The 22,196-nt window shown below is 33.4% G+C and overlaps 8 protein-coding genes across 8 annotated transcripts; 6 read left to right on the top strand and 2 right to left on the bottom strand.

Annotated features, from left to right (window-relative positions):
* The first annotated feature begins 2,582 nt into the window (after nt 1-2,582).
* Nucleotides 2,583-3,339, top strand: PHYBLDRAFT_158431 (hypothetical protein). The gene is made up of 2 exons (XM_018433786.1): nt 2,583-2,771; nt 2,837-3,339. The coding sequence occupies exons 1-2, from the start codon at nt 2,657-2,659 to the stop codon at nt 3,220-3,222; spliced, it is 501 nt and encodes a 166-aa protein (XP_018293641.1). The 5' UTR covers nt 2,583-2,656; the 3' UTR covers nt 3,223-3,339.
* PHYBLDRAFT_19908 (hypothetical protein) lies at nt 3,323-4,105 on the bottom strand (the record flags this gene model as incomplete). Its single annotated transcript, XM_018439712.1, has 3 exons — nt 3,323-3,559; nt 3,634-3,836; nt 3,889-4,105. The coding sequence occupies 3 exons, from the start codon at nt 4,103-4,105 to the stop codon at nt 3,323-3,325; spliced, it is 657 nt and encodes a 218-aa protein (XP_018293642.1).
* A 776-nt stretch (nt 4,106-4,881) lies between these two features.
* On the top strand, nt 4,882-6,207 carry PHYBLDRAFT_166834 (hypothetical protein; the record flags this gene model as incomplete). Its single annotated transcript, XM_018435504.1, has 3 exons — nt 4,882-4,959; nt 5,616-5,645; nt 5,902-6,207. 3 exons carry the CDS (start codon nt 4,882-4,884, stop codon nt 6,205-6,207), a joined length of 414 nt encoding a protein of 137 aa, XP_018293643.1.
* Nucleotides 6,208-6,825: 618 nt separating this feature from the next.
* On the top strand, nt 6,826-7,137 carry PHYBLDRAFT_143849 (hypothetical protein; the record flags this gene model as incomplete). The annotated part of the gene is made up of 2 exons (XM_018431083.1): nt 6,826-7,020; nt 7,096-7,137. The coding sequence occupies 2 exons, from the start codon at nt 6,826-6,828 to the stop codon at nt 7,135-7,137; spliced, it is 237 nt and encodes a 78-aa protein (XP_018293644.1).
* Nucleotides 7,138-8,745: 1,608 nt separating this feature from the next.
* PHYBLDRAFT_64512 (hypothetical protein) lies at nt 8,746-10,197 on the bottom strand (the record flags this gene model as incomplete). The annotated part of the gene is made up of 3 exons (XM_018441311.1): nt 8,746-8,881; nt 9,140-9,256; nt 10,094-10,197. 3 exons carry the CDS (start codon nt 10,195-10,197, stop codon nt 8,746-8,748), a joined length of 357 nt encoding a protein of 118 aa, XP_018293645.1.
* A 2,537-nt stretch (nt 10,198-12,734) lies between these two features.
* PHYBLDRAFT_143850 (hypothetical protein) lies at nt 12,735-13,380 on the top strand (the record flags this gene model as incomplete). The annotated part of the gene is made up of 3 exons (XM_018431084.1): nt 12,735-12,942; nt 13,047-13,105; nt 13,180-13,380. 3 exons carry the CDS (start codon nt 12,735-12,737, stop codon nt 13,378-13,380), a joined length of 468 nt encoding a protein of 155 aa, XP_018293646.1.
* A 723-nt stretch (nt 13,381-14,103) lies between these two features.
* On the top strand, nt 14,104-15,619 carry PHYBLDRAFT_180843 (carbohydrate-binding module family 13 protein). The gene is made up of 4 exons (XM_018438367.1): nt 14,104-14,320; nt 14,392-14,899; nt 14,960-15,092; nt 15,160-15,619. The coding sequence occupies exons 1-4, from the start codon at nt 14,113-14,115 to the stop codon at nt 15,268-15,270; spliced, it is 960 nt and encodes a 319-aa protein (XP_018293647.1). The 5' UTR covers nt 14,104-14,112; the 3' UTR covers nt 15,271-15,619.
* Nucleotides 15,620-18,814: 3,195 nt separating this feature from the next.
* Nucleotides 18,815-20,707, top strand: PHYBLDRAFT_64515 (hypothetical protein; the record flags this gene model as incomplete). The annotated part of the gene is made up of 8 exons (XM_018441312.1): nt 18,815-18,834; nt 18,865-18,925; nt 19,106-19,216; nt 19,339-19,415; nt 19,694-19,725; nt 19,824-19,843; nt 20,314-20,382; nt 20,636-20,707. The coding sequence occupies 8 exons, from the start codon at nt 18,815-18,817 to the stop codon at nt 20,705-20,707; spliced, it is 462 nt and encodes a 153-aa protein (XP_018293648.1).
* Between the last annotated feature and the right edge of the window lie 1,489 nt (nt 20,708-22,196).

Below are 22,196 nucleotides of genomic sequence, written 5' to 3' on the forward strand. Positions count from 1 at the left end.
TATGCACCAGATTTTATGTATCTTTATTACAAATAATGCATATTATGCAAGGCCTCTGTAGTGTTGATGCATTAGACATTCTACTTAATACTATATAAAGTATATGAATATAAAAAATATAGGAATAAATAGAGTCTGGTTTGTGCACCCACCAGATCCTCTTTAGACGAAACCAATATGTACAAAAATAACAAAAGTTTTATTGTGTGCAATCTAAAGAATAAACAAATTATTTAAATTCTTTATTTGGACTTAGTATTTCTGGTTTCCTTAATATCTCTATATTCGGACTCATAAAACCATATCTTGTATTTTAATGGTAATGACAATCTACATAACACCAAGACATTTCCTATAGCTTTGTTTTTTTTTATTAGTTTTATTCTCTAACATAATGCTTACTATATTTTAAGCGGCTATTTAATAAACCGATATTCATAAAAGGAATTTTTGCTTTTATGAAAGCTTCTCTGGTTCTCACAATGGCATAAATGTGTAGATATACAAAACTTTAAAGAAGGTTAATGGTTTATACTTAACTTCTTCTACTAATAGAAAATATCCATTAGACAAAAGATATAGTCCTGTTAGTTACAAATGGCCTACGCTTGTTTTCAAGAAATAATAGAGAAGAAAAAGAAACAATAAAAGCATTCTTCATTTATTGTCGGAACTATAAATAATACTATGGCATATGCTGAAATGAAGACCAACAGAATGTTAAACTTACGGCCTTTGCACCTGATTCTTATTCATTTTTATTTTAAAGAAAAGTGAGGCAATGTGAGCTACAGACATAGGTCTAACGACTCTTTTTGAGATGCTTTTATTAAAATTCTCCTTTTGAATTATAAAATTATGTGTTAAGGAAGTATACTCAAAGCATCATAACGTGGATCAAAAACATGCATAATTATAACCATAAAAAAAAAAGACAAAAAGTCCAATACTTTTTTTGCTTTCTTATTATTATATTAACGACGTCATAGGCCAACTTATTGCGGCTTTCGGATGTTGAATAGCTTTTTTTTACACAATTCAAAGAAAGGCCGAAGAAAAGTCCTTCCCACCAGACACAAAGGTGTCCAAGCATACTCTATTTTACATTTACCATGCAAATTTCTGATGATCTTGTGGATGTCCAAGTACCTGTACCTGTAAACAACACAAATTCTTTGTCATTACCGGATAAAAATGATACATCGCTTGCTACGACTATGTTAGAAAGCGATGATGCATTGTCGGACACGACGCATCTAACTTCATCCTCAGATAATGAGCTTTCACAACCTGCTTTCTTTCAAACAATTACACCTATACCTACTACTACTACGACTACTCCTACTACTAATATTGCTACTACTGCTACTACTCTTAATACTATCAATAATAATGACGACGACGATGACTTTGAAGATGCCGTATTTGACCAACCAAACAACCTTGGACCGACCGCAGGATTCGGGCAGACAATGGATGACCCTCAAGTCAAGCACTTTAGTAATGAAGAACTTGAGGAAGAGAAAAATTATAAAAGCCAGCTATTTGATCAAGACGATGTTTTTGATCGAGACGATGATGGATTCGACCAGACTAATGATGAGTTTGATGACATTGGATTTGGTCAGAATACTGGTGAAGATGAATTTGGGGATTTCGATAACAATGATTTCCCTGAAAATGATGATTTTGGCGACTTTGATGGTTTTGATAATGATCTGCATACAGATCCGGATTTTCCACCAGAAGAGCCGGCTATAGCTGTCCCATCCGAACCGACGGAAGCTGAGATTTATGTGCGTATATATATATATATATGTATATCTTGTCTTGTCAGACTGCCTATGGACAGACTAAATCAAAGAAAAGATACTCGGAGATAGATCTTTAGTAATTCATATCTCCTAATCTTGTTCTTCTTGCTTGTATTTGTGTATACATTCTGTGTTGTGTGAGATTAATATATGTATATATGTATATATTTATATTTATATTTATATTTATTTATATATAGGTCAAAGTATTGGAAGCTGCTTCGGGGCCTAAAGAAATTGCGAATCATATTGAACACTTCCTCGATAAACTTTGGGAATCAACCCTTCTAGACTTACCCAAACCTGGACCAAACACAACACCAGCTCTAGATTCTATTCTGTGTACACCGTGCAGGTCAGCCCTGAATTAAGAAACAATATTGGCTATATGACTAAAAGAAGAAAAATACTTGGTACAGTGACGATCTGTGGAATAAGCTTTCAAGAGATTCTGTATTCTACAACCCGCTGACAGGAGATATTGGACAATTCCGGTGGACACGATCTGAGACTAACAGGGCGTATTTAAATGCATTGGGCGTTACAATTAATTATGAAGATGTAAGTGATAAACTTTTATTATTTATTTATTTATTGAGAAACTTATTGTGCGAGAAACAAAAGATTGCGGAAACAAGGCGACTTATATTGCTGTTGTTGTTATGATTGTCTAGAGATTAAACCAGCCAATGCGATCCATGTCACCAACCCAATCTCAAGGCGGTCTTCGGTGCACTTCACCGAGTCAATCAGAGGCAAACCCTATTCACCTATCAAGCCCTGTTTCTCGAGCTGAACGCTACTTTTCACAAAACCATGCACGATCGGCCTCTTTGTCGGGCATGACGGTTCCTAAGGATCGATCGCATGCTGAGGAAGCAGAAGGAAAAAAGGAAGTCGAAGAAGAACCCGAACTAGACATTGATATTGCGAAGGCCTATTGCGAACTAACTGAAGGTAAATGCAGATCAATTGTATTGTACCAATTATATATGCTTATTTGTTTGTTTGTTTGTCTATAGACACAATCCGGATTTTTCCCAGCCAGAAACTAGAAGCCATGATGGGTGAACTGACTCGACTTCAACGCCAAGCATCTGAATATCTGGGCTATCTTTTAGATCAACGAGAGCAACTTATGATGGATGCAGAAACTTATAATGATCTGATCAGTTGTATCGTTGGGCATGCTCAACGACTAAGAGAGCAGCATGTAGGAAAAGATTCCAGTCCGGCTATGGTGAAGAAGAAGAAGACAGGATTAACTATGTCTCTTATGAGACGCAAACCGACAAATGGCCCGGCTTCATATGGCACATCAATGGGAGGTGGTGTAGTGGGTGTTAAGCAATCAACAGGAACACAAAAGAAACCAATGTCAGCAGCTGAAGGAAGGCGATCGATGTGAAGAATTAATTAAACTTTATATATATTCTTCTTCTTCTTTTGTTAATGGTATTTATGTACAATGCGTTTTGGACAATCATATAAAGTAGAAATATATTTCCTCAAGCTTTGGTAGAGTAATTCTCTTGTTCCATGACCAACATACGCTGCTTGAGAGCCATCGTTTGTGAATGAACCTCACGTTGGGCAGCGTTTAATCGATCTAATTCCTCGTGCTCCATCTGAACACTGAACTGAGGAATATTGCTGTCTTTTGATTTCTTAACAGGAAGATTAGGTGAGAGTGCATTATTGTCAGACAATATTTGATAAAATGCCTCTGTAGGTTCATTAAACACCTTTTTTTTAAAAAAAAAAATAAGAAAAGTTTATATTGTTAGTTTATGATACCAAATTGGTATGACTTCCTTACCAGCTCATCATAAGAGTAACTTGTTACTGGTTTCTCTTTTGGCCAAGGTTGACCAGATACATCATCTTCATAAGGATGAAGACGTAGGTGGTGATAAAGTGAGACTGGTTTCTCACTTGCCGCAGGATGAAAATGGATCTTGATGAGAATCTCAAATTCACCCCAGCCAGTCTCTTGTAATTCAAAAGGTGGTTGTTCAATAGCTAGTAATATGGTATGAGAATATGTCTGGTGAGCCTTATATATATAGCTTACTTCTAAGGGAATTCGGGTAGGTTTCATGAAGCTTAAAGGTCACTTTTTTTATATAATAGCTAAGATCGTCATTTCCTAAGCCTCGAACGGCCACTGTCCATTTGTGAGTATGGTCAGAGTCATTGGCTTTCTTTCCAGTCAGAGGAAGTGCATTATTTCCATAATAGATTGGACGCGTAATGCTTATGCCCTTGATCCGCTTCGTGCCAGTAGCCATGATGTTACAAAGAAAAAAGAAGTAAACTATGCATTGTAGCTTCGTGGCTTGAAATAGTCACGTGAGCTGTTGGAAGAGATTTAAGTCTTAATGATCGAGTCTTCTAAACGAAGACCACCAAGTGGCTAAGGAAGTTCGCCTATTATTGTATACACATAATTCAGACTTAGTAAAAGAAAATAGTCTAACATAGAACCTATTATATACTACTCACAAAAGTATCCCCACAAAATGGTGGACAGTATAAATGTTTAGGAGAAATGTATGTTCAAACATACACATCTGAACGTGACTTATAATACTCTGTCCAGTCACTTAATATACGGTACAAGAAAATCTTGTATATATGAAAGACCATTGTTTCGAGAAGCATTACTTTTCATTTGCATTTTATATATGCTACTTGCTTTTACATTCAAGATGAAAATAATTAGCGTAAAAACATTTATCTAGTATTATACATACCTTATTTTTTGCTTTTCTTATTATCGCAAAGTATCCAAGTGTTGCGTTTCAGAGTTGAAAGACCACTTTACGCTTTTTTTTTAAATATAATACTCAGCTTTGTGATTCAAGTTAATCTATATGTAGCTGTTTTCTTTTAAGTTTGTTGAATATGTGAGAAATGATATAAAGAAAAAAATTAACTTAATGAAGTAAACATATGTGAATAAAATGCAGATATGTATATAAGTGATGTTCGATGAAAATCCAAGAAATCTTGTGAGATCATGTTATCATCAAAGTACACATATTGATATATCTTAACTATAATTATGCCTTTACACAGTATATTCTACAGTCTCACTTGGGCGGATTCGGTGGGAGTCTTCCAGAGCTCTAATCTTAATTGGGTGAAAATGTATATATTTATACTTATAGTTATGTTTATATAGTGTTGTACTTTCTGTATAATTTAGTGAATATAGCTTGAATTAAAAAAATGTATATAGCTGGATATTGTGTCTTAATACGCTTTAGTAGTTTGACTTGAAATATCACAAAATATTAGATTATTTGTCTTTTATCTTTGTCAGAGACATCAAGAAAGAAAGAAAATCAAATCTGTGTGACTAGAAAAAAGACGCTGGTTGGATGTCTAGAAAATGAGAGCACTTTATAGAGTGTAACACTTCTTTTTTTTTAAAAAAAAATATAGCGCTTGTGAGGAAGAGGAATATGAGTAAACCAAGAGTATATTTTTTTTCTTATTTATGTAAAGAGAATATTTTGCCTAAATAAATAGGTTGTACTGAATATTCGGAATCATTCTTTGTGCAGTACTGACTAGTTACGATGTCGAAATATCAGAAAAACACAAGACATATTTGATAGTACTTTAATTGGGAAAGCTATCGAAGTACCAAGTTCAAGAATCTGGATTTACTTCGAACACAATAAAATCTATATATTGTGTAGAATATCGACTGACCTGATGTTGTACTCTTTGATATCATTGGTTAATCCTATATCAAGAATAGTTTTTACAGTCTTTTCATGGATATTTTAGTATGGTATTTTGAGTTACACTCCATCAAAGGTGAGGCCAAGAAACTCCAATGAAGATTAGCCTGAACCCCCATGAAAAAGAAAACGTTTTAATTGCAAACATTCTACACTCCTTCTATTTAATTATATTTGCCCTGTAATAATTTTTTGTTACCGATTGACCTTGCGGTGAGTTTTGGTCTAGCGTTTTTTTTTTCAATCTTGTGTAAGATAGAAAATTCTTTGTAACAAAAAAACAAGACCCTGTAATGAGAAACAGTCTTCTTATTGTATTGTTCTAATAATAGTGTATCATTGGATTAAAATATATTCTCAGCGACCCAAATTTGGTTTTATTTAAACATAGACGTCTACCCTATAGAAAAAAGGGCAAATTTTGTCACTCGATTGTATATCCCACTTTTTATGCTACCATGTTTTTGCAGTTAATGCAAAACATCTTTTTCCCAACTGCTTCAACCCAGTACAAGAATTTAAGACGACAAAATTATTCAAGTATAATAGCTTACCCTTCAGTAACAAACTCCACTCCTGAACCCGGGTTACATCCTATTTCAAAATACTGTCTACAAAGATCCCAAGAAATCTTATAGCAGTTCTTAAGGTGATATTAAATTATCATTATTTTGGTTTTTTCTTCTCAAAAGTAGGAACAAGACATGACAATGTTAACACAAAGCAGGTGTATACTCTTTGATAAAAAGAATAAATTAAGCAATATACATGTCTTCATCAATATCATAGTATTTAGAGAATAGCTTTTTTTTTAGATAAAGAAGATAGAAAATAGCACATAGCAATAGATATATGTATATTATCTAGTAAATTTATAGCCTAAATTGCTACTAAATATCATAAAAATTAGAACTTCTTTTTTGCATACTTCCTTATATTCAACTTCTATTATTTTGATCAATAATAAAAACCATAAAATTCCAATATAAAGTTGAATTTGTTGAACCAATTATAAGAATAGAGGTATCTAAAAAAGGTAGATATATACTATATTTAGAATATTGATTGGATTAGATGGAAAAATAATCTGAAAGCTCACAAATCGTATCTACTGAAAAGTAAAAGTAAAAGCTAAAATTTGCTATTCTATTGGCTGTATAATCTATAAGCACGGAGTTATAAATTCTACCATTTCCTACAGTGTATATGTTTTATTTACTTTATTTTAATTTTTTATCTTTCTTATCGTTGTGAACATGGACAATCGCACATCTTTTGAGAATGAATATGATGCACTAATGGATCAGGCATACCAAGGTTTCGATCAACTTCTGTATAATATGAATCTACTGAATAAAAATCTCGAAACACTTGATGCCATTGGACGCGAATTTCAACAACCTGCAAAATTGTGGGAAAGCTTTCATCGTGGCATTGCAGTACCCGCACCGGTCAGAGAAAATGCTCCAAACAATGTCAAGCCATCTTGAATAATATATATATATATATCTACAATACAACAACAGCAAAATTCAGGATGGAGTACTTTAATGAATGTGATCAAATGATTGTCATTGGTAGTAATTATTTTATTCTTTAAAGTATATTGAAACCAGACTTTGCTTATATATAAGCCGATATGTTTTTAATATATGTATCAAATAATAAATATCCTTTATATATATATATATATACATAAAGATTTGTATTGGATTCATCTATTCACTAAAAGCCACGAGTCCTGTCAAACAAATGAATTTAGAGCTTTGTGCTACAATAAAGTAATAGGACAAAAAGAAAGAATTAAGGGCACTTGTAGATGAGCAGAAAATATTAGTATGTTTGGTCCAGTTTTTCTAGGTGGTACATATTTTCTTTTGAAAAAAGGTTAAAAAAGAAAAAGAAGAAAGAAGAATTATAATGAAAATAGCCATATACCATTCATAAATTATAGATAAATAAATGCTCCGTTTGCACGTAGTTACAAGTGTCAAGGCAATACATATATATATGTAATACGGGTATAAAAGAGAAGGTTGGGGGTTTTGATTAATTTATACGCCGGGGAGTATTCAGGAAATCTTCCTTGTTGCTGGTTGTTCCCATCAACAGCATGGGAAAATATTCGTTTTTATTTCTATAAAAGTATAATAATCGAGTGCTCACAAGATAATAGATATTCCCAGTATTAACAAGAAAAGACCCCCACCAAAATTACACTTGAAACGATTTGGTGGTGAGAATAAGTAATGTCAATCGATATCAACATTTGCAACAAAATTTGGGGGGGGGGGGGGGAGGAGGATTATTATGTTTGATCAAGATGTGGTGATAAAGGTTTATTTAATAGCCCAAGATGTCTGTGAGCTTAATGTCTAATGAACACATGAAATCCACAGGACAATTAGTAGGTTGGGCGTTGGTTCACGGCTCAATCAAAGATCAAGGTAACTTGTTTCTTTATATTCTTTCCTTCTCTTTTTGTCAAAAAAGTTGAGATGTTATTAATACATATATACAAGGTTTTCCTGAGCAAACCGAAAAAAAAAATCCAAAAAGAATCTCTCCCCCAAAATTGAATTATTTTTGGGATATAACCTTGATTATATTTAATACAGTGCTTACATTTCAAATCGTCGCTTTCTATTTTATCTGTCGGTTTTTTAGTTTAATTTGTCAAAATCCCAATTTAATATGTCGAGCTTTAAATATTATTTGTTGCGTTTTAAAATTTAGCAAAAACGTTAATCGTCGATACTTTTCTCTGTCACAAATATTGGGAGTAAATTGACTTATATATGATCGACTTCACATATTCTTAAGAGCTATATCTTATATAGCCTGAACTAAATTAATAGCTGAATAAAGAAACAATTCACCTGATAAAATTTATATGCCTTTTTTTTAGCTGGCTCTCAAGAGATAATACTATTTCTAATTTATTTTCACAATATGAATTTATTCTTCAATTTTTGCAAATGCTGATTTGATTAGCTGCATGTTTTGTGACTTGCAGAAAAATATTTACGATAAACGTCCTTCTTCATGTTCAATTCCCAATACAAATGCTAATATATCATATCCAGCAGATTTACTTGGGCTTCCGTATCTTCCAACTTTATCAGCTCACCACTTTACTTGTCTTCAAACCTCCAATTTCAACCTTCAAAGACTATTTACGCAAAGCTATTCATCTGAAATACTGAAATAACAAGCAGCATTTTGAGACACAGAGGACTATTTAAAGTACGACCTATTAAATTGGGATTTTGGTAAATTATACTAAGACAACGACATTTCAAAATGGAAGCACTGTATTATTATTATTATTATTATTATTATTATTATTATTATTAAATATAAGCTTTCTTGGGGAGTTAGGTCTTGATTTAGATAAATATGCAACTGTGGGCATTGTCAAGATTGACCTATGTACGAACGCTTTGAGTTTACCTATAAACACTTAACACACTCACCTAAAGTATATTGTTGTATTATTCTACATATTCTTTAAAAAAGCATTTTTGTATCTTCCAATTGTCTGTCAATAACTGTGTATCTTTTTCTTACTTTATGGAGAGAATTGACAATGCTATTGTACTAACTTTTATTCTATTATTATCATTTCTTGTACCTCTTTGACAATCAAGAGTACTTTGTCCGGTAAAGAATTTATAAGCCACCTGGCTTTTTATTGACAAAAGTTCTCAGAGAAAACTATATTTTACGAATAAAGATTAAAAGCCATACATTAATTCGAGCCGGACAAAAGCGGGCAAAAGGTACATATAACAAGTGCATATATATATATAAAAAAGAAGCAAAACCTTTTGTTTTAGAGTACTCTATACAGGTCTCGACTTGTACAAATATGAACTCGTTAATATATATGTGTACAGAAATAACACTTTTATGGAACAATTGTTAGTCAAACGCAAACTGGCACAAGAGATGCAGGCATTTTTTTTCTTTTCTTTTTTGTATCTCTATATTTACTTGGAATATATAGTATAAAATCATTCTCTCAAGATTCGATTTCTCTTTGGACTCATAAAGGCGTAAAGTAATCATAAAATAAAGTTTACACGTGTGCCAAAATGGAAAGGCTTGTATCTTAAATATAGAGACTTGAAGGTCTGCACTGACATTGATCTTCTCAAATGCCTACACGTGTAGTTTAATCGAATAACAAGCTCCAGCTGTAAAGTGAGGTTGTTGGTATAGAATTAAATCAAAATCTGGAAAATAAAATAATTAAAGTAATTAAAAAAACAATAATACTACAAAGTGAATAGATCTCAAAGCATGGGTGGTATGTTTGTGTATCTGTGTACGTTTCATCAAAGTAGGACAGGTTTTTATAAATATAAATATAATGTTTCGTAGCATTCTCTTCCAAAAGGTTTGTTAAAAATATTGGCCTTGAAGACATTCACTGTGGTTTCATTTGCAGTAGTGTATGTATTGAAGCTTTCAGTTTTGTTTATTACTACCATTTGTCCCTAGTTCTTATGTTTTACACACTATGGTTCATGTGAAAGACAGTGCTTTTGAAAAATGTCCATATTAAGCCACAAACCATCGTGTAATGTGTTTCTCGCAGTGGCTGACTTATCTAATTCTGCCATCGTACGATTTGAACTTGCCAAAAAGCCAACCTCGTCGGTCTATCCGGACTTTGCTACTCAGAATCAATCCCCCCACCTCTCCTCCCCCCCTTGCTTTATTTCTTCACCACACATTCACTCTGACTTTCTCTGGTTATCAAACTGCCATGTTTGTTAATTTTCTTTTTTATATTATTATATTTGAGAACCGATATCGGATATTTGCTTATTTTCGATAAATGAGCATGTTCCTACTACTTGTAGAGAAGTGAGAGACGGGAGGACGGGACATAGTTTGTGTGTGTGTGGAGATGATTGTACACAAACACACACATATGTATATATATATCTTTTATATATTCCGCCTGAACATTTAGACTTACTCACCATAGTCGATCATTGACCAGAACAATGCTCCATTCAAGGTTTTTATTCATACACCAGCCATGATTATATTTCTTTTTCTGTGATCGGATTGAAACCAATTATTTTGTTTGTACAATTGCGTATTTGTACAAGCCAATTAAGAACCCTATCTGATTACTAGATCGGATTCCTCTTGGGTATATTCTAGTGATAGAAAAGACGAGATTGAGTTCAATTGATGCCTGTAAGATAACAAGAGATTAGTTGTCAAAATAACAAAATGTCTTGATGTGTCACTCTAAGTGGGTCATTGTGCGCGGAGAAGATTATACAAGGTTTTCATAGGAAAGAGAGTAAATTAGGTTACTGGGTTCTAGACCAGACATTTGTGCTCAGGTTTTAATTGTACAGTTGCTCACAGCTATGAAATCCGAATCGTAAACAAGTTTTATTTAAAGCAATTAAACTATATATTGTCAAAGACTTGTGCTTACATGTGATATAACAGCCAGAAAGTTAAAATCCCAACTTCCAGACGACTCAATACCATGCGGGGAAAGATAATATGTTGATTTAAAGATGTGGGCGCAGGTCCCATGCTGTCAGTAAATGGAAAACAATCTTGGTTTTTGGAAGTACAAGGAAATTGAATAAGAAATTCAAAATTGGTTGAAATGAACAATCTATAAAAGGAGGCATGGGAGAAATAATTCAAAGGATTTTTCTTTTCGAAATTTCAATACAAAAAGTGTTACTTGTCTTGAAGCATTATACTAATATACTCTTCCAAAGGTGTTTCGGGATCGTCGTGGCGGACAAGCGGGTATGGTGCGACATTTCCCAATTCCTGTGAACCCTTGCGTTAGATCTCAATTCGGAATTGAGGCGATAGGGCATAATGAATGTAACCAGCGTCGGATAGTGTACAGATAATTTAGATATATTATAAGAAATAAAAAAAAAGAATTCACAGAGGCACACCCGACATAATAAATATATTATTTGCTGTCCAGAACATCTTTTATTTTTTCTAGGCTTCCTAATTTTGTCCAATGAAATCAATTGCATTTTCTGTCCCTGCTTTTTTTTTAAAAAATAAATAAATAAATAAAAATGTGCCTTGATAGAGTGTCAGGAACACCCAAAGGATCTTAAACAAAGCACCAATCCTTTCACTGCCAAACACTCTACACACGTGTGTAGACTATGAATCCCTTTGGCTACTTGACTCACATACAAGCTATTCCAATTGAATCGACAAAAAGTCACATTTCACTACAATTGATTCTTATTTCAAAGTCTTGATTTTATTTTATTTTTGTTTTTGGTGTTTGGAACGAATGATGTTTGGGATTCAAACTAAATATATGCACCTTGAAAAATTTCTCTAGTCTGCAGGAATTCCTCTCTTGGCGGGGTTGATGATATCAGTGCTTGAATGACAGCTTTCCTCTCAGTGGTTTGGGTAGGGTAGTGAATGGAAATCTTGTGAAAACAGGGTAGAATAGATTATTTTCGACTAAAGTCAACGGAGCACCTTCCCGGTAGCGTCATTAGCTCCTTAATAATCATAAGGAGTGTATTATGCTGACAACATGAACATCGCGTTTCCAGTCATACATTGTTAAAAGCATCATCGTTTTGATCCATTTTGATTAATAAAGAAGTACATTTAATTTCAGACACCAATATGTTTCATAGACAAAATAAAGTTGTATTTATTGAATAACGGAATTGAAAAAAAAGTGGCCTGAATTATGAACGGTAAGAGCACCCAATCAATAGTATACTATCGTCTCCAGGTGTAGATCAAAGAGGGACAAGAATAGGATTCATGCGCTAGGGCACTGACAGCTCATCCCTAACCTTGGCTATTTTCGCATCATACACCCCTCTTTTGGTTATACCTACGCCGCATTTATCGGATTGGTTTCCTATTTTTAGTGTAACATATTGTTTGACAAACCATAGCAAGGAGAAAATGACAATATACTTTTCGCCTTTATTTTTTCTTTTGGCTTCTATGAAACAAATAGAATGGATACTTTTTAAAATAAGGTGTGTATGTATGATTATTAAATCAAGATGTATTCTTCGAATTTTATTCAGAATAAGGTATGTAACTTGGCTATAACAGCAAAAATATATAATAGCATTAATGTAGGTTTGATTTGAGTATATCAACCTAAGCCATGGTTATTGTAGCAGATGACGTGACTTGTCCAATAGACGGTTACAGAAGAGGCAAGTATGGAATGACTATACTCCACCACAAACTCTCCATCGGCAATTCAGACATGACATTAGAGGCAACCTTTGGACAGGTCTGTAGCCGCTTTTTTCATGATGGACTCAAGGCGGCTATTGTTACTGATAGAGATGGCGTGATGATTCTGCAATGTAATTTATAGTTTTAGTTGATTAAACTGACAAGTTGTGTATTTACACACATAAAAATATCTCAATTGTTGTGTACTTTTTTTTAAAAAAAAACAAATAAAAAGGCATATCAGAAGATGCTCCTGCTAAAGTATTAGAGCCTGCTATCCCAACAACATTTGCTGTAGCAAACAACCAGGCAAGCTTATAGTTTAACCGAATAAATAAATATCAAATATTAACATTTTTGTAATTTAGGCTTCAAAGCTAGGATTACAACGTAACAAGTGCATTGTTAGCATGTATGATTTGTTTCAAGTTGTACAGATGGATCAGAATCCTCTCATCATCACTTTGGTTGGAGATGCTGCTGCTAATACAGGACTCTTTATGAATCTTGGGCAACGTATTATTGAGATGACGCAGCCCTTGGTGACTGCGCTCCAAGAAAGACAATAAACAAAAATAAATAAATAAATAAATAAATAAATGATGTATATTTATTAAGCTGTGCGGAATAAGGAACTGACACACACACAAACACACACACACACACACACAATATTCACATACAAACATATATATATATATATATATATAGTATGGTGTAATAGACAAGGTGGTCAATACAATACAATACATGTCTTGGTTGGTGAACACACTTGGCTCAAAGTCGGCCTTTTTTTTTGGCTATTTTTATGAGCCATCGATCGAAGGTCGGGAGGCAATTAATCGATTTATATAACCAATCCTAGTGCTTGTAGAAGAAGAAGAAAAGTTGTATAGATAATTGTACATAAAAAGGCAATTGTAGTATTAGATTTCAGTGACAATGTCTGCTAAGGGTATTGCGAATGCATGTTCCGTAGGTAACATTACAAATATGATTGGTTATATTTATTTTTGGGGGGTGTGAGTGAAATACACAACCAGAGAGGAAGACTTCTATTTTTGGATAAATGGCGAGGTAACACAGTTAAAGTTACAGGCATAAAAGATGGCAGCAATAGGTTCGAGATCATTAGGCTTCTAAAAGCGGAAGAGATACGAACTGTGAGCATCCTAGAACGAGACTAAATCCAAACGCGAAATATCATTCCTAAATCGGGAAATGCCTTTCACAATTCTTTATAAAGGGCCAACTTATTTTCCCTCTTCCTTTTCTTCATTAACTTCTTACCTCTTCACAACATGACTTCTCACATTGACACCAGCAACTGGTTCTACATTCAATCCGCCGCAACTGGCGACGTCATCTCAGCAGATACACACACAACAGACCTACTGCGCTCTCAAGTCTATGTCTGTCCACCTAAACAGATCGACGAAGAATTGTGGAAGTGGGACGGACGTTTTATTGTCAACAAGGCCACCGAAATGGTCCTCGATATTCGCAAAGGTACACAATTTGTACTCTTGACTTGAAAATCAAAATATGATTTTCTGACTTTTTTTATTATATATTTTTAGGTCGTCTGCGATTAATCGAAGATACCGAAATTTGCCTTTATAACCGAAAGGAGATCGACCAAGCCCACAACCAAATGTGGGGTATCAATGAAGACACATCAGATTGTTTTGGCCGTCCTCAGCCAGGCATCTTCCTTTACTCACACTATAACAATGATTGGGTGCTCGACATCCAGGCCAACCCCGATGGCGCAAACAAATTGATTCTTTTCCCTCATCAGAATATCGACAACGACAACCAACGCTGGTCTCTCATTTCTGCCTCTGAACTCGAACACCCTCTCTCCAGAATTCCCACCCTCCTTTCATCTCCAAACTCTGCCACAGACTACAGCTCACCTTCAAATTCTCTCCCTTCCACACCAGTTCATGAACTTACTCTCGGAGAGTTCTCCGGCGGTCTCTCACCTGCAAAGCGCGGGTCCCAGAGCTCGGTTACAATGATCACAATTGATGCGTATAAAGAAAGCCACCGAATGGTCTATCTTGAAAGCAACCCTCGCCTTAGGTAAATACACATTATAATCTTTGCGCCGTAAATGTCAAGTCTAACATATATACACATTAGTGATAAAGCCATTGCAATGGCAGCTGCTTATCAGACATGGCAACATTGGAAGCATGACCAACCTCACCCCACCATGACCTTTGTGGACTCCCAAGATGTTCGATCCGAACTCCAGACATTGGCACAAGCAGAGGTAAGAAAATCCCGCCATTTCTTATTTTAATAAAACTTCCATTCTCATCATCTTTTTCCTTCCTTAGGCTTCTCTTGTCTTTGACCAATGTGATCAACTTAGTAATCACAAGGAAACTGCTCTTTCACTTGCCAGCCGATTGATAATCCAGCTTTATGAAAACCCTTCTTCTCCTTAAACGCAAACACAAACGCAAAAAACGCACGATCCTTTTTTTTTTAAAAAAAAAACTCACCAAAACGCAATTACCTTCCTTACCCCCCTTCCGCTTGTACCATCTCCCAACCCAATCCTTGTTATTATTTTTGTATATGTACTCTATCATTGTTTTTTTTTATATTCTTTATCCTTTATTTGCTTTCCTGCTATATGTAACCTCCACACTCCTTTGCATCATATTTTTGCTTTGCTACTCGTCTATATTATTCTGTATTCATTCTTTGTATTCTATAAAACCCATTCTCTCTCCTTAACTATGTAAATAATCCAAAAATAAAGAGAATCTCTACATAACACAACACAACATAACATAACAACGATTTTTTTTTTACTTTTTTTTTTAAAGTTGTGTGTATATAATATTGATAGTTTTGTACTAGGTGGTCTAATCGCGCAGCTACATCAATAGACTTTTTTTTTAGTTCAGAAAAAAAAACTCACATACACCCATAAAAATATGAATATACATGTTGGGCTTTTTATTTTTTTATTTTTATTTTTTTAAAAAAAGTGTATATTTGTAACCATTGTTACAGGTATCTATAAATATTAAAACTATTTGTTCCCAAGGTCCAAGTAAAAAGGTATTTTATTACGGCTCCGAACACCTCTAACACACTATTCTCTTAGGCCTCGGAATGATGTCCCCGTTGATAGGTCTTCATTACCGTGGTGTTACATAAAGGCTTGTCTGTTTATGCTCCTCTCTTCATTGGTGCCCTTTAAAGACAAGTCAAAACTCTGTGCTCCCTTGTCTAGGCGCTTCTTTTGTTACCATTCCGTGTAAACAGAAATGGACAGTGCTGTAGACTTTCCATTTCTATTCTCTACACAATTCAACGTCATCCCGTACTCGGTCAATATATGACCCATCTCTTTTTCATCTTGGACTCACTCCGCTTCACTCCGCAAAGAAACCGAATTCAAGGCACATGATGGTTGGTATAATGTCTTTATTTTATTTTTATTTTCGTTATTTCAAGTGTTGATTTTCACTATATAATATTTCATATATTGACCTTGGTATTTTTGACTTGGCATCCAATGAGCTGATTAAACAAGATATATATAAAATATGATATTACAGTCATCTTAGCATCGAGTCTTACACATTTAATCATCGTCAGTTTATAATGCATATTAATTAAAATCAGATCCACAAAAAAAATGAAACTCAACGATAATATAAAATAATATTGAGGTTATTGAGGTAGGTGTAGGTAGATTGGTCGTAGTGCCTGTAGTGTAAAATTAATGATATTATAAATAGCTTTTTATTATTGAATTAAATGAACTGTTTATGCTTAAAAATCAGACACTCAAAGGCATAGCCGCTACATATACAAATGTATTATAGTTATTTCTAAAGACAAGTCAAATATAAAGTGCTTATGCTTAATAAACAATCGATTGCCCTGAGCAAAATCACACAAGATCAATCATCCCCTTTGCAAGAGGATCCCAAAACCCTAGGATTTGTGTCGTCACGAAAGTGACGCGTATTAGTACAAGCCACATCGCATTAAAATCCTCTTGCCAATTCAAAAATTGTTCTTTGTGCTTGATGGTATGTTATATATTTCATTATTACTACAGATCTTCTAATACTAACGATAACATATAGAAAGGAGAGAACTTTGGCAATCCCCTTGAGAAGGACGGAACGAGCTTTTGCTCACACTACAACACCTCGGTGTTTGAAGGCATTGCTCTACGGAGCGTCTTGGCATATTGCCACCCAATTTTTTAAAAAACTAAGAAAATGAAAATAAGCCTCTTTCTTGTGGTGTGATGAGAAAGAGGTATCGGTTAAGCGAGTGTATGTGTATGTGTGTCTGTCGTATCGGAAAATAATAACAATAAAATACTTTTTGATTGATCATTTAATATCACATTGCATTACTACATTACCATGTACCCGCATCTTTAAACTTATATATATATATATATATATATATATATATGCATATATACTTTATATAATGTTTGTCTCTGATTTATCGTATATATATATTAGAATTTATTTAAACGTGCACACTTTCCTTAGTATGAAGCATGATGTGAATGCTAATGCCATGGGATATTATAATTATTTTATATTATTATAATTTTAACACCAGACCACCAATCACTCTTCACAAAGTTCAGTCGAATTCGGTGCGTCGTGTTCTCAAAATCACTATATAATTATAACATCCCCATTTCTTTATAAAATTAGTACATTATACACACACAATATGAATACAATATATGAATAAAAACATTTGCCGAATACTTGGTAAAAAGGTTAATAAAGTTAATAATCCAGCTACTACGGAAATAAGGAAAGAATTGACAAAAACTATCCAACACAATTCACTTGGTTTTCTATATTTGATACGTGAATACTGCTTTAAATACAATAGATACTATGTATCTATATATAATAATCTAATAACAGTCAGATTTGAAGAGTACTAATTATATTCCTAACAGAACAAGTGATAAATAAATAAAAAGAGTCTTATTCATTCAATTGAAAGCCTTCAACCCTACTGGATCATCCAAAATTCCAATTTTCTTCTACTAAAAGTCGCAATACCATATATATATTCTGATCTCACCATTGCACAAATCAATTGAAAAATTTATTTTTGAATAAAAATAATTATAATGAGATGACACAGTCAATATCTAGAGATATCTTTAATGATAGGATTGGAAGTCTCAATCTATATTTACTTAAACAGCCCTACTACGAATTTGCTTCAATACAAAAGGAGAATTTACTAAGAAAGAAGCAGCATGTTTTAATGGAGTGGATTTATTCTTTACAGACTAATGAAGTGTTGTAGCTTACATTCTTTAAACCATTTGAAACTTTGAAGCATCTGCCTCATTAGCTGCCTTGAATGTTTGGGCTCAATAGATAGATGGTCCACTAACGAGTTTTAGAGTGACTTCTTGTTTTATTATTAATATTAATTAAAGACACAACTACAGACATTATTTTACATCTTTAAGAATATTATTTCATTCATTTCTTTCTCTTCTCATACTGTAGCACCCAGCCTTTTGCTGAGTAGAAAAAATATATATGTATATATTTTCTTGGTTTCTTTATAACAGCTGACATACTTAATGCCTATTCAAACATTAACTTGAAGAACCTTACTTTACCTCTGATCCACACAAGCTGTTTAATTTCTTTTGGTCGTATTTTCTCTCATGTGAGAGTTTTTTTTTTTGGTTTCTTGACTTGTATTCATGCGGAGAAACGGGCACATCGCTTTAAGAAAGTTAGTCCAAAGGTTCTTGTGAATTGCAACCTTTAATTTTATCAGCCTACAACTCGAGTATTGACGGGGTGCGACTTGTGATTCTGGGAAATATTGTACAATGTAATATAAAAAAGAAACAAATACAATCGAAACATCACTTGAAACTACGGCAAGACGATGTATAATAGTTGACAGGGCCAGCTTAATGTTTACCGGATGCCTTTTAATTATGCTTTTAGTAACATGACCCCGTTAATGCTTTGGTAACCAAGAATAAAAACATACGAATATAGCACAAGCCTCGTCATTCTGTTTGTATTGAAACAAGGAAGTATTTTAGAATTACAAGCGCAGGTACCAGCTAGTAAGAAATATTATTAAACAGAATATGTATTAGGAGAGAAATTATCCTATCCATACATTCTAACACTAAACATAGTCCGTGTTTATTTTATATCCAAAAAAAAACATCGCTCATAGCTATGTGGGTAACACGCACACAAGAGGCATCTCAATTGGACCACATAAAAAAAGAAAAGTCATGAGCACACTCAAGAATACAATATTCGGCGTCCAATTTGTTACACCATACTAGGACAGGCTCATAAGCTGATATACAAGAACACAGGGAGAATCTGGGTATTAGTAAGAAAGAAAATAATAATAATATAATAAGATACGATACAATACGATGCGATGCGATATATATATATATAAATATAATATTATTATACAAAAAATAATATGCCGGATCCCACATGTAATAGACTTTGTTGCACACTGGATCTGTTTGGAAGTTTAGCCGAGGGAAGGGTGTATTATGTACTATAGGCTTCCAAGCAAAGTACTTCTTTCCAAGATGTTGTCAGAATAGTAAAGATCTCTACTAATAGTAATATCTTTTTGTTTATCCAAAAAACCAAGAACGTCTCTTGAAGACGTATATTTAAATGTAAATAATGTTTTTTAAAGAAAATATATAATTTTTGTTTACTACGCTACCTAAAGATTCTCAAAAAAATAAATAAATGATCTTTTGGCTAAGAATATATGCTGGGGTTGTGAAAATTCAAAATAAAACATAATAATAGTAATAATATGGTTAATACAGTTTCATTAAAGTAACTTGCTGACCCCAGAGCTATTGTACTGGGGTAGGTGTGGGGACCTGAATCATATTTATATATAATACGCATATCCTTTATATTTTATTTTATTATATTCTTCATTTCTTTTATGGCATTATATTTAGACTTATTCTATAGAACCAGGGTAACATAAAGTCTTCATTGGTGTTAAACTGACTGATAAATTATTGAAAAGTCAACACTTATTATGCACATATATACATGTTCTAGTAGAATATTGTAACCAATTTAAACATTTTGTTTTTGATACCTGGGTTCTGTGTGCTTATTACAGCTAAGAGAAGGAAATTCAACCTTAACAAATACACTAAGATATTGGTTTGTGAAAGTATAGGACAAATTGTTTATCGGATATGACAGCTGCTTTATACTAGTGTGTACAAGTAACTTATCTAATATTATATATATATATATATCTTCTGACTGTATACATATACTCTTCAAGCGCTTAGCCAAACAAAAATAATTCCCATCCACTCCTTTATATTATTCCACACAGGAAAACAAAAGGAATGAACTTGGTGACAGATTCCTCGTGTAACCTCTTGCTTCTTTTATATAAAATATTATATTTTGCAACCGCACACTGTAAAGTCTGTTAATATTGTACCCCAATCTCTAGGTGAAAGTCCAAGAATAAGAATAAGAGATCTAGACCAACAGGTCAACCACTGGAGGCACTCATTCTTTTTCGTACTGTTCCTTTTCCTCTTTATGCTTAAACTTTAATGAGCTATGTAAAGCTGGATTTTATATTGTAACCTAAATACTTATTTATATTATAACTAGCTGGTTTCTTCTTCTTATTGAGATCTTACTAATATATAGAGGTGCTTTTTTTTTTAAAAAAATAGAAAACATTCTATATAAGTGCTTTAATTGTTTTTTATTTTTGCTTTTATTTAATGTTAATTAGATCTGCACAGTAATCCATGCAAATCTCCGAGAAGAAGAAGAAAACATTCTTACGAAACAACGGAGACAATAAAAGCAAGGAGCTCTAGTTGTTAAATTGAAAGCGTCGAGAATTATAAAGTGTGTCAGCATTTAATGCTTATTTAAGGTCTGATTTGGTATGAAACCTTGAACTGTAAAAGAGAAAAGTTTTGTTGAACCAAATCGATTGTATCCCACTAACAAATGGTCTTTTGGGTATACAGCTAACTTTGCAGCTAGAAAATGATACGACAAACCCATAATAACATAAGCAAATAAATAAATAGCCAGGTAGAGAATATGGTGCCTTTAATGACATTTAGGCACAAAACAAACATAAAGAAAGTTTGTACTAGGAGAAAAGATCTATAGGTTGCTCTTAAAGTAGTATATATATAATACAATACCTGCTTCAATCAAACAATTTTTTTGCGTTATTTAAAAGGAATAGATCGTATCTTTGAAATATAGATTCAAAATATACATTCACTTTATTTTATTAAGAAGATTGCCGAAATTGCCGAGTTCAGTAAACTTAATGCCCTCTTGGACTTGTCCTACGATCTTATCGGAATTTCCACACAAGAAGGAAAAGGGAGAATGGGAGAATGGGGGGAGGGGGAATAAGAATATTGATTGTATCATTGGCTGTGTAATAATCAGATGTGCTTCTTCAATTGGAAGAAATTGGACTTGAATCAATACATATACTTTGTATAAACCAGTAGCACAAATTGTAAACTGTAAGATTGAATAAATGTTTTTCTTCCGAAAGGTAACACATTTATGCAAAGCCGCAAACTTTGATATCTACCTTTACCTCGGCTGATGTCAGCTATTAGCTGCTATAGAACAGTGATCTGTACAACACACGCACAGATAAATATTAAATATTAAAAAAAGGAAATTGAGCTGTCAGAAAATGATGCAGCTATGAACAAAATAACGATCAAAGATTACTCCTTATTATTATCATTTTGTGAATTCGATTCGATTCGGTTCGGTTCGATCCAATTGAGTTGAATTCCCTTTAGAAATAACTCTTTTAGTTTTGAAGAATCAAAACAGAAATATTACTATTAAAGTTTGCTTTGTTTTTATTGAGCTTATAAAAGAGAAAAAGGTAATAAAATTGATGTAGAAACAAACAATTTGGCTGTACCTCTTTAGAAATCATAAGGCTATTGTTATGGTTAGGCTCAGAGTATTTATTGTGTTGTGTAGATGTGTACACTAAGTAATGTGCCACTGGTAAGTAAACCTAAAATAGTCAAGACATTTTTGTCAATATTTTTTTTTCAAGTGTTCGGACATAGACTAATTTTTATATCGATCAATGTCACCAGAAATCCTTTTTTCGTTATGGAAGCACTTGTACGAGTATATAGAATGATCTGATTCGGGGCGTTCCAAGAATACTCACCAATTGATTCCTTTAATTTGGGTACATCTTTGAAATTGGTAACCATAAATTCTTTATTTGTTTCACTAAGAATCAAAAGAAGATACCGTTAATCATTATCTGCCTTCAATCTTAGCTA

Source organism: Phycomyces blakesleeanus (assembly GCF_001638985.1).
Source record: "Phycomyces blakesleeanus NRRL 1555(-) unplaced genomic scaffold PHYBLscaffold_7, whole genome shotgun sequence".
Lineage (NCBI taxonomy): Eukaryota > Fungi > Mucoromycota > Mucoromycetes > Mucorales > Phycomycetaceae > Phycomyces > Phycomyces blakesleeanus.

Coding starts and splice junctions, on each gene's coding strand:
- PHYBLDRAFT_158431 (XM_018433786.1), top strand. CDS start 2,657: ATGACGGTTCCTAAGGATCGATCGCATGCTGAGGAAGCAGAAGGAAAA. Junction 2,772..2,836: donor CTATTGCGAACTAACTGAAG/GTAAATGCAGAT, acceptor GTTTGTCTATAG/ACACAATCCGGATTTTTCCC.
- PHYBLDRAFT_180843 (XM_018438367.1), top strand. CDS start 14,113: ATGACTTCTCACATTGACACCAGCAACTGGTTCTACATTCAATCCGCC. Junction 14,321..14,391: donor GGTCCTCGATATTCGCAAAG/GTACACAATTTG, acceptor ATATATTTTTAG/GTCGTCTGCGATTAATCGAA. Junction 14,900..14,959: donor GAAAGCAACCCTCGCCTTAG/GTAAATACACAT, acceptor TATACACATTAG/TGATAAAGCCATTGCAATGG.